General features: G+C 43.2%; 1 protein-coding gene across 3 annotated transcripts in view; it reads left to right on the top strand.

Annotated features, from left to right (window-relative positions):
* The first annotated feature begins 275 nt into the window (after positions 1 to 275).
* The window catches only part of col5a1 (procollagen, type V, alpha 1), a 77,524-nt gene continuing 65,496 nt past the window's right edge, over positions 276 to 12,303 (top strand). For all 3 annotated transcript variants that reach the window (XM_053856844.1, XM_053856836.1, XM_053856828.1), the window contains exon 1: positions 276 to 687. In XM_053856844.1, the coding sequence (XP_053712819.1) occupies positions 588 to 687 (100 nt within the window). In that variant the 5' untranslated portion in view covers positions 276 to 587. The remainder of the gene's footprint in view (positions 688 to 12,303) is intronic.

The following is a 12,303-nucleotide window of genomic DNA, read 5'->3' as shown; positions in this document are numbered from 1 at the left end:
AAATATTCCTATTGAATACATTGTTGCTCCAGTCAGTTCCGTCATTGGGCGACAACCATCCCTTCTCTTCTTTAAACGCACCGGACTTTCTCCTGCTGTTGAGAACATAGCGGGCTGAGGAGCACCGTGTGGTGGGCGTCAAACTTTCCCCTCAACTTTCCCTCCCACTCGCACCAATAACAGAGCAGCGTGTCTCGGACGCGCCTCCGTGATTCGCTCGCCGCTTCTGTCTGTTGACTGACTGACAGCAGGGAGTGGGAGTGGGGACTCGATCCCGAGCGTCTCCGAGCTGGAGGGGGGTCTCTGTGAAGGCTGGAAAAAGTGGGCACCACTTGTGCTCGGAGGCTCGGCGGGTCACTTGAGCAGAGCAGAGAGGAGAGAGGGACGGACGGACATCCGTCCACTGACCGGAGGATCCCACACTCACTCACCCTTATGGCTGCTTGAGAATTAACGAGGACCCCCCCACCCCCTTTTCCTCTCTTTCTCTGGGACTTTTTTTCCTTTTTTTGAAACTCCTGAATTGTCCTGAAGCACAAAAGTTTGTCGAGAAGTGACTCCACTCGCCGTGGACTTGCGCCACCGTCATGGATACGCATATAAGATGGAAAGTTAAACGGAGGATAAGGGACGCTCAAGTCACTTTAGCGGTGATCCTGCTTTTTGTTACATCGCAAGCAAGTTCAGGTAAGATGCACTCCGCCTTTCATCCCGCCACACACTGGAGAAAGAGCCTCAGAACTGCAGGGAAAACTTTGGTTTGAGGCTCAGAACCGCACCAGGGGCGGCTTCTGTCGCTCCGAGGCCGTGGGCATTATAATTTAACTTCAGGACCTGGTACTGAAGTAGGTGACACAAGTAGAAGGAGTAGTTCTGATGTTGCAGTAAAAAAAAAAAAGATGCAACACTGGCACCACCGACACACAAATGATCAAAAAAGAAAAGAAAATGAAACTTTCCATCCACAATGAAAGTGCAGATCCAAAGCACAGTCAGTATTTCCAACAGAAAATGTAGTTTCTCCACTTTATTTTGTCTGAAAATAACTAGTTTGACGAATCAACTGACCCGTCCCACTGGTCCTAATGATTACTCATATTACACTCCATGGCTGTCCCTCAGAGATTTTTATTCTGAAACACTGCAAGCATTTTTACCCAGTCAAATCAGGGCAAACTGCTTTTTTTCTCTCAGAAACACTCAGATCTGAGCTCAATCGACATATTTTGACTCATATTTACCAATAAAGTCTTGTGATTTTTGACCAACTTAATGATGTACTGCTGCACCTACTGTACCAACACTGCCCCCAAATTGATTTGCATTTTATAATGTAAAATACAACATCAATGCCATATTTTTTACAGCAGCAGAAACGCCTTCAGAAGCATTTTAGCCAGAAACTTGAGTCACCCGCACTGTTTTAAAATAGTTTGACTGTAATGTTTGAGCTAAATTGAAATTTTTAAGTTCCTGAACACCACTCATCTGAAGGCACTTTTGTTGGTGGTGATACTACTTAGTACTCTGAAGTCATCTTTCATTTCAAACTTTTTAAGGAACAATTTCATTCTAACTACCTTTTCATCAAGTTTGCAATCTTTCCAGTTTCTCTGCTTTTATTTGAATGTCTTCACACCAAAACCAGCCCTAACTAAACCCCAGTAGTAGCTCCAATTTAAAAATGTTATTTGAGCATTTGAAGAGACTATACAGGGTGTTCCACAAATATTAACCCCAAATCTTTTTGAGGTACAGAATTAAGGTAAAAACTGATTTATCTTGTTATTAAAATACAGCAAAGCAGGACAACACTAAAGAATTACAGTTTATATCTGAATATTGGATTGAATTTGTGCTTTTAAACAGATATAAATGAGTTAAATGTGACTTCAAAAAAGTTACTGCAGAGTTGTGTGCTGTATTGTGGAGTAAAATGTTGAACACGTTTGTGGTGTCAAGAGCGGTTCAGTGGTTCTGCGATGTGGACGCTCCGCTGTCTTTTTTCCTTTGACATTTTTCACCGATGAGCACAAAATCTGGAGGAGGGAGGGGCCACAGGCGGCGCCGTTTGGATCCGCCCTCACAAGTGTCTGTTGGACTGACAACTGTCCTCAGAGTGATGTCTGTTGTGGCTTCTGAGAGGTGACCTGGTGAGGCAGTTCTGCTCCAACTGCTTATGTATTATTAGCACCTTGAGAAGCGGCACCGTTGGTGGTCCAAGTGTGAGTCCGACAGGTGGATGCAGAGACTGTTGTGGAGGAGCTGAGGCGGCGCCAGATGCTCCGGTGTGTTAGCGTGATGACAGAGGCGGATTGCCGGCCACTTAGCAGGTCACTTTGTAAGCAGGGAAATCTTGGAGCTGCTGCTCCCATTCAGCCTCCTGGACAGTCATCACATGTAACGTGTAACAAAGCAATGCAGCTTTACTTCTTCTTACGTGTAAACTGCCTTGCTTTCCTGCTGGAATTCCAATGTTTTGGAAGGTTCCTACTTTTCTGTCGCTTCATTTCGCTTAACTCAACTGAGCATTATATGGAGTGTGTGGTTTTGTCTTTCTCCTGGTTAGTATTTCTGTCATGTAAGTAGTCTTCAAAGATATTAAACTGACTGAATAATTGTACTTTTATTGTGGTAGAATGTTGCAGGTTTTGACTGATTTTAAAGCAGCTAAGTACTTAGTGAACCAACTTTCCTCCTTCTGCTAAATGTAATATCATCTGGAATCTAATAAATATTTGTGTCTATGCTTCGAGCTTGAGTTCAACTCATAAAAATATTTTTTTTTTGCATTCCTGTGTTCATAAAGTCTTTCTAGCTACATCCTTGTTAGCCTTCAGAAGGTCATTACTTTGTTCTCAGTCATTTTATACAATTGCGAAAGCTCGCTTGCAGCAGTTAGCTTGCTAGCTCCCAAACTAAAAACTACTTCACTAAAGAAAAACCTAACAATAATAGTGACATTAGCATTACTGGCAGGCAAACGGTGCTAATGTCAACTCATTAGCATCCTCCGCAGGCTAACATTAGCTTTAAAATGTGCACCATGATTCTGTCTGGTCTGGAACACCAGCAGATTAAAAAAACTAAGTGGCATTAGCATTATTGTATCTCTGCTTATCAGAGAAAAAGAAAACATTTTGAGGTCGTTTCAGACAGGTTTTATTCCTAACTGTACATGACTTGTTTACTCTGCTAAAGTGCATATATGCAAACTAGGTAGTATAATTTTTAATGAGGCTTAAGAATATAGCAATTTGAATAAGGGCGACAATGGAGTGGATTCTCTTTCGCCTTATTTCAGTTTCAGTTTCCACTTTGTGATTTATAATAATATATTATCATCTTTAGGGCAAAAAGCTGCATGCGTTAAATGATGAGATGATCGGTACGCCCCCTGTGGTTACATTCGGAATTACATCTAGTTTCAAAAACACAAGTTCACTCTAATGATTTTACGACAAAGACCACTCAAGTAAGTAGTCCCACTACATCCTGTGGTTTTAGTATATATTTTTTAATTCCTCCACTAGATGGCAGTAGACATTTTGCTCTCTAGATCCTAATTTTGCCAACTGTTACTGTAAGTAAACCTTCAGTATCATGTCACTGCTCAAACAGACATCCACGTAAAAGTATACGCTGATTACAGGCAACCTTTGCTGTAGTCTCAGGTTATTTGAGGCTGTGTCAATCTGATCTGTCCTCGGCCAACTCCAACCCTACAGGCTGGATTAAAGAAGCTCTTAAAAATGACAAGATGGACCCGATAGTGCGACTCCAGGGTGCACGAACGCTTCCCAAAATGACACCTGATGATTTATTACGAAACTAATTGCAAAGTTTTTGTCAAGTCTTTCTTTTCCTCACAACCGTGGTCTTTTTAAATAAACTGGGGGTCGGCAGGTTGCATGCTTGTGGGGGATCTGTCAGTTGTCGAGATTCATCTTGACCCAGATCGGATGACCTTTAGCCTTGGGGAGGGACCTGGATGTGCATTCACTCAACTGAGCGCGTGCAGAGGCCTGCCCCGACACACTCACTTTACACACCAACATAAACCTGTCAGGTATTTGAGCAGGGCCCTCCCTTGTTATTTATGTGCTCATATCTCCTCAGCGATAAGAGGTTGATGCGTTTAAGGACATCTAGTGGACATCCACTGGCACACGGGAACTATCGTCATTTGTCGTCTAATTTGATCTCCACCACGGAAACAAAACAAAGATAGAACTGGAAGATCACTGAAATTGCATTTCATGTTGCCACAGACTCCATCAGAGCCGATCATATTTATATCCAATCGCCTCATAAATCCGGCTTCAGAGAACAAGTCGACTTTGGCTAAAATAAGCCACAGAGCTTTCAATGAGGACCAAGATAACTGATTTATTTGTCCTGTCAATGAAACTCCGACCTATATATACACTTTGAAAACATAAGCAAACTTCAGGAGATTGTGATAATGGTAATGATTAAAAAAAAAAAAATATATATATATATATGTATATGTAGTGATGCAAAAGATTCCTTCCTTGGAATAAAGTTTGTGGTGACTCTGACTTGGTGGAACAACAGACACTGTTGAAGAATTCAACCCATGAAACATCTGCAAAATATTCAGTTCAGTATAAACTGCAAATGTGTTATATGTATTTGAGCAACATGTAAACACTTTAATCTGATGTATCTTAAATTCACTGACTTTATTATGTCTAATTTGGAAAAATAGTTTGTAGAAGCTTGGTGGAAATACCGACAGAGTGTGTATATATATATATATATATATATATATATATATATATATATATATATATATATATATATATAGTCACGTCAATCTAGATTACTCGGTCCACACGTCCCTCTGGAGGTCATCCAGTCCTTGACGTTAATGAGAGGAGCTTATTTTAAATGTGGTAATAACCAAAGGGTCCGCCTGACCTGGAGGTCAGGAATGAGAGTGGGGGTCAAAGGTCGTGACTTTCGAATATATAGGCACAGGTTTGCAGTTACATGGCTCGAGGGGACGACTTCTGCTGCACCGGTAATGAAACAAAAACATTTAGCTGAGCTTTTGGAGCATGACGGCTGTGAGAAAGTGATCCAGACTGAGAAGTCACGTGGCTATTTTCACTAACTAACACAGCTACTGCAAGTCTCTACATCTTCATTTATCTTCATCATCCTCTCCAGTCACACCTTGTCCTTGTCTATCTCAAACTCTGTCTCTCCTCTCCACGTGTTTGAACTCCCAGGACTTTGTCTCCTGACTCCACTAGGAGTCATCCCGAAGTTCATTCAAGAATGATAGTCCATGCGATACATCTCTTGTTGGTCATGAGTTTGAAAGTTATGATGGTCAGCGTTGCACTACTGAGGCACTTAAACCTGGTACATAGCTGGAGCGACTCCTCCCCACTTTATACTGTTGGAGAAGTTGCCCTTGACTTCAAGGTGGGATTTGTGACATTGTTCATTTTGACCCTCAGCGTTGTGCAGCTGTTTTTGGTTTACAATCCACATGTATACATCTTTAAAGTCTTTTTAAATGGTATTGGACCCCTATTGAATGCATCACCACGCGTGAGTTGTATTTTCCCTGCCCATCAAAAAGGCTTTGTTTGAGTTGTTCAGCTGAAATGTGATTCTCCCCAGCCCACACCCACTCTGCTGTGATTGGTCAGGAGGAAACATTCTGCTGACAGCTGCTGTCAGGAACGCCTCCCTCATGAAACAGAAGCTTGTCGCTGCACTGTTAAACTCCATATGACAGCTGACTTGGAAGTTAAAATCACTTGTAGCCAAAGCCCAATTTCCTGGTCAGTCCATGAGCGTTCTGTCTCTGACTTCCGCGTTTGCCTATGATGATAATGATGATTGCGCTTTGAGTGTGTGTTGCTCATGTACACACACAACACGTGTGAATTAAGGTCATAACAACACTGAACTAACTGACCTGAATCAAGCATTACATCTCTGATCAGATGGAAAGCGTCTCTGCTGCACGGCTTGGTCTGGTCAGTAGGTGGGTGGGTTCAGGGCTGTGCTGAAGGCGGAGTCAATCCCACTGTGACGTAACAATTCGCTGCGCTCCTGTAACCTCCATACGTTATTGTGTTACCGTGAACACGTTTGTGTCTCACAGGTCTACACACTGCTGTCGAGGGAGCGTCTACTGAGGTCATACGTTTGTTTTGGTCTATTAGAAGACTGAAAATGACTTAAATGTAATTTGCATTGACAATTTAAATCCTTTTTGATGGTCATAAAACAGCCTTTATGGCGGTCGTTAAATGCAAAAGCAATTCCCCAGGTGTTTGAAGGTGAAACCTTCCAGCTCTAAATCAAATTGCTCTCCTCAAAGTTTCCCCAGTGTTTTGCTGAGTGGCTCTTTTCTCAAAGGATTTCCATCAATGGAGTCTTTTCAAGAGTCTTTTTTTTCACTCTGGTTTGTTTGGATTAATTACACTGAAGTCTTGAGATGGAGGGCTTGTGTTCACTGCGGACGTTCACGCCAAGTCGACTTGCGAGTCTCACTCTATAGGTGAGCGAAAAACCGAAATAACATACTTGGAATTCTTGTTACAAATGAAAACAAGGATGGATTTGAGCCAGAGTGGCGGGAGGAAGCTATGACAGGGTATCTGGCGGAACCAAGAAACGTGATCCACTTGAAGATGTGTGTCGCATCAGGAATGACATTTGTTTTGTTGTTTGCATTATAGCGGGATAAACAGAAGAAAGGCTTCGCTGTTTGACGAAGCACGTCTGGAGTTCATAAGCTCCATTGTGCTGTCTGCTAAAGCCTCCAAAAAGCCAGCACAAATGTCTTCCAGATGTTCTCTTACCATTCCTGGTGGAAAAGGCAACCACGGGAAAAAAAAAAACGAAAAAGAAACGTTGCATTTTCTAAAGAAAATACACCGTCCTGCGCCGTTTTTCATTTCAGCTCCGATACTCCCAATCAAGTCACATCTGTGAGAGCTGAGTTTGTAGAAATAGCAGCGTGGCAGCCGGGTTCCTGTGTTCTCACACACATCAGGGTCATTAAAAGGTTCTCTTCGTCTGAGCGAGCCAACTTTATGACAGGGTTAAAGGTCGCGTACAGCTGGTGTGCAGGTGTTGTTCATTTTTCTGGGCCTTTTTATACCGGGTTCATTTACGTTCAGGAAAGCAGCTTCCCCTGAATTCAAGCCTCTGTTTAAGAACTCTTTGCGTTAGTTCATTGTCTTTGTTGATGTCATGTGTTTCTTCTTCTGACTGCCAGTCATTTTGTGAAGAATACTGTGAGGGTCGTCTACATGAGCCTGTTTCTTTCCATGGTTTCCTTTTGGTGATGTCATCAGCTACTCTGAAGTGCTGTGTTGTGTTCAGCATAGATGCATGTCAGAACCGTGGGTGTCCTCCAGACTATACGTGAGGGACCAAGATAAACTTTGGTTTGACCCCTCGTCCTTATCGTGTTCTTCCAGTCGTATTGGCTTCATGAGGGGACCAACCATTGTCTCCAGAGATTTGCGTTCCATTTATGCTCAATGATAAGGACGGATACGGACGGCACCTTCCGGACAAAATGAATTTCTCCACAAAGCTTAGGACCAAACGGACCTGTACCACCGGAAACCATGGGGCCAGTGTTGTTGTTTCTAGCCAACACGTAGCTCTAATGAGACACAAAGAAGACGTAACAGCACGTGTCGTGCTGGAAATTCTCCGCCCTCTATTTTGCAATATATTTAACACCCTCACTGGTAACCACCTCCTAGAACTCTGCCTCTGTTTCATCTTTTGTGCAAGACGTACATTATCAATAATTTTTCCACAGTCACCATGTTTGTTTGGAGTTGTCATCATAAACTTTTTACTTTTAGCTGCTCCCACTGGTGGATATATATGTGAACAGGACGTATACAATTTTATATGTAAAGGGAGGATAAAGGGGCCTTTCGACTGACTCCGATGCAGTCGTGGACTTGTCGACACCGTGTACTCACCACGTCAAACAAGTGAGGTTGTAACACTATTGAACCACTTGGTGAAAACAGTGCTACTTCAAAACGGGTCATGTGGTAGTTCTGGTCCAACATATCCAAGGCGCGAGACTCTGTCTATACTGAGGGACACATTGGTATCCTATTTAAAGTTAGCTGGTTCTCCTGGCCTCATGGGACTCTTGTGTGAGTGAAGGGGTTACTACCAAGTTCAACTTTGCTTGCTGTTCCTGCTGCAGGAACAGGCCATAACAGAATGTTCAACACTGCTCAGTCAATGTCATGCTGAACTGCAAATGTGTCATCGCTCATTCTCTAGCACCAGCCTTAGCATCTGTCTTTTGTCAAGCCACATCATCTGGATTTTACCCCAAAAGACTTTTCTAATGCTCTTTTGACACAAAGGCTCCATTGTTCCTGCTGGTCTGTCATACATGCTGCGTTCTGACGGCCATTATGGCTCGCAAGTCCTGTTTTTCTAGGGGAAAAACTGCACTTCTGCAGCTTCGTCTGCCACCCCCTCTTGCTCCTTCCGGTTAGGGGACCTTGAGCCACATGTGTGGGCCATGTAGGGGTATGACTCGCCTGTGACATGTGGAAAAGATGGGGGTGTTCCTTACGGTTTAGGAATCCAAACCGCCTGACTGCAAATCCTTATACAGCTTCATATCAGGAATACGAACAAATATATCATTGGTTGATTTGCCGGTTCACCAGTGTCAACGTGACACGTTGAATTGCACGTGCTGTCAGCAGCACCTCAGACCTGTGGTACAGGTGTGCGTCTGACAAAACAATCATTGGACAACCTTCTAAAACTAAAGGTTCCTGTTAAAGGTAAATGAAAACACACAGATGGTCTCCACATGGGGCAGCGAAAGACTGACATCACCTGCTCCCTTGGTAATTAGTCGGTTATTTTAGTTGGTCATTTCCAGAGTCACCTTAAAGTGCTGAAGCCTGCAGTCATGTCCAATTTAAGAAGGAAAAAAAAAAAAGGCGTGCTGCAGGAATCTGGAAGCGGTGACCCCTCGGCTGCATGAGCCACTTCATCCCATAAATGGGGGCTTTGTGAGAGTCACAGTTGGAAAAACAGGGGCTGTAAATCAGCACTAATGCCTGATAACAACACGGGAGATAAAACAAAATATGCGGGACATGTTTTTGACCCTGCGTGGGAGCTAAGGAGATCCTTTGTCCCCGACAAACGCTCCTTTATTTTGGCTTTTTTGACTGACAGTCAGCCGTCTATTCCACCGCAGACTAATTAAGGGTCAAATTATTGTTTTGAACCTCTCAATGGAGCTCTGTTGTCAGGGAGGTCCGTTGAAAGACGTGCTGACAGCTTCTACCTACTTTTGAGGATGGAAATGCCGGAATCAGAGTCATAAATCAAAGGGAGCCACTAGTACAGAAAACACTGTCGTCAGCTAATCTGGTCATCAGATGTTTGCATTTATTTTTGCCACAAAAAAAACGTTAAAAATTATGTTTGTATTCAGCGTCTCCACCGATGTTAGTCTTCATCTAGATGCTCCTTGAAGTTCCTGTGATCCAAAAGACCAAACTGTGGGGTTCGGCTTCATCCAAACCTAGTTTGGAGCCATGTATCGGGGTGCAAAAGGTTCTCTCGGAATTGGCTTGGTCCTCAACTAGCCTCCCGAGGCGAGTCCATTTCTAAAAGCAACACAACTGGCAGTAACAGAATGTAGCCTTGAGAAGTGGTTTGGTCCTCCTAATGCTTCTGGATAACACTGTGTGCTCAGATGTAAGCATGAAGAATGACCTGTCAGTCAAACCAAACCCTGAGATCTGGCTCCGCACCAGATGGACTTGGATCACAGGAGCCCATGGGCAGCGCTGGAGAGATGCCCCTTGGTTTACACAGCTATTGAGGACATTAGGAGCTATGAGATCATTGTCATTTTGTTATTGGCGCTGCTGAACTTGTCATCAAGAAAACAAACGATTTTAAGATGGACTTCTTTGTGACAAGATGTTTACTGATGCTGAAGTGGTACTTGTGGCTGAAATCTTTTAATGATGAGCTCCTGAGAACCACAAAGACACCAGTGAAGGGATGGTGCCTGCTGTTTAGACAGTTAACGTAAAGTCTTGGTCTGGCCTGGATGCTAGCTAGCATAGTACCTTATGGACGTCAAGAGGTCTGGGACACGTCGCCTCTCCAACTTTGGCCCCTCTGAGCGCCTGGCCCTGGCTAACAAGTCAAGTATTCAGTAATAACTGTAAGAACTGAGGGATAGAAACTGCTTTTCTGTGTAATGGGGTATTATGATCATCAAGCATGGAAAGCAATGCATGACTCATCGTTTCCAAACTCCCCCTCTTGTCCCCCTCCTCTTCCCTTTCCAGAGCGCAGCCACAGGCCTGGCCTTTCCCAAGTGTAAGCCTTTCTTCTGGGAGGAAAACAGTTTATTCGTCCTGTTAGCGCCACAATCCTTCATATTCTCTTTCTAATCTTTGGAAAACAAAGTGAGGGAAGTGGTTTGAAAGCTTGATGAGTTTTTGGTTTTAAAGCAAAGCATGTGCCTTAAATTGTCGCAACAGGATGTGTGTTCGCGAGATTGTTTAGCGATACACATATTTAGAGTCTTTAAAGCTTCAGTTAATCCACATATTTGTAGATTTTTCCACTGCGATTCTGCATTTGAGGTTCTCAGAAGATCAGATTGGTGGCCAAGGGGTGGGATTTTTCTTCAAGGCTCGGACAAAGGAGGGTGGATGATCTCTCTGAAGCTGAGGTGTGGTGGTATCATCATCCAGAATTGATGCAACAATTGCTTTTTCATTGAGCTGACCGGAGGCTGAAGCAGCTCAGACTGTGGTGGATATTCCCATTGTGGGCTCAGAAGACTGAAATATCCACCTGACCCAGTTCCAATGAAGAATTCAGCAGCTTTAGTTTGTTTCTGGTGTCTCGTTCTCTTTAAATATACAACTGAATTAGTCAGATGTGGTCCTCCGGAGAGCCGCCGATAAGTGGAACACAATAGGTGCCTAACTGAGATGCCTCTTTTGCGGCGTGTCTGCTGTGGTGCTGACAACAAGGAACGTCTGTGGCCCTTTAGGTTCAAGTTAACGCCGTCATGTTGAGTTAGAGATTGGTCTGTCACTGAAGATTCTTCTCACTGGGATGGGTTTCTGGACCTTTTGTGTGGTGAAGAACACATTTGCAGTGACTCCAAAAGAGGTCCCTTCCCTCTCGTTCTGGAAGTGAGGGTTGTGGTGCAGTCGCACGTCTCACATTGTTTCGGCTCTGTTTGTGTCACATCTTTTAAACTTGTTTATTTGCATTTTGATTTTTAACAATTTATTTTCATTACTCTTGCCATTTTAATTTTTTCTTCATCAAAATATATTAAAATATTTGTGCTCATGCGCTACATTTATTTTTACAGTTTTAATCATTTCCACTCTGATCTGTTCAAAGTGAATTAATTACTATACATACCATACACAACGTTTCTTTGGAACAATTGTCTTCTTCTACAAATGGATTCATACTTTATATTCTTATAAATGAAGTCATTTTTAAAACCAAACTGCATTGAATTGTATTCATTCTTTTCTTCTACCGTGGCTCATCGATGCTTCCTCCCCCTCCATGATACGGTCATGACCAATGTCTTTCACTGAATCTGAGTGGCTTGAATATTCTGGCAGCCCTCGACATCTGCGTGTCATCGCTCCATTCAAGCTTCATTATCTCACAGCATTCATCGTCCTCAGGTTCAATTTCACAGCTCTGCCCTGCACCACTGAGGCTTCTGCTGGAAATGACCCCTGCAGGGGCTCTGTCTTTATTGCTGGACTGTTACAACTGTGTAACAGCAAGGATGTCAGCGATTAAAAGACAAGCGCTTAAATGAAACTGGTGGAGGCCATCACATCCCTCCAGAGGTGCGCCGAGGAATCTGCACTCACTTTTTCCGTCTGCGGTGGGACACGTGAGGTGAAGGGAAGCATCTGGTTTTAGAAGAATGTATTGTCAGTGGAGAGACGGAGAAGCTGCGGTGGAGAAAGTGCTCCACTTTCTGGACATCTGACTTGGTTTTAGTGGCAGAGCTGCAGATGTCTGAGGGAGTTCATGAGTCTTTGGGTCGTCTCGTCAGTTCCTTAAAGCTTCAGATGCGTTTTTTTTTTTTCTTTCATTTTTTGGGATGATTTTGTTATTGCTTCACTTAAGCTTTTACCAATGTCATCATCATTCACGGTATTTCTTTGTATTGTGCAAGAAAACAATTATATAATTATTATTATTATTATTATTATTCATGATCAACATGGA

Source organism: Synchiropus splendidus, chromosome 1 (assembly GCF_027744825.2).
Source record: "Synchiropus splendidus isolate RoL2022-P1 chromosome 1, RoL_Sspl_1.0, whole genome shotgun sequence".
NCBI lineage: Eukaryota > Metazoa > Chordata > Actinopteri > Syngnathiformes > Callionymidae > Synchiropus > Synchiropus splendidus.
Note: the sequence above shows the minus strand (reverse complement) of the source record. Positions and strands in the feature narration are given on the sequence as shown.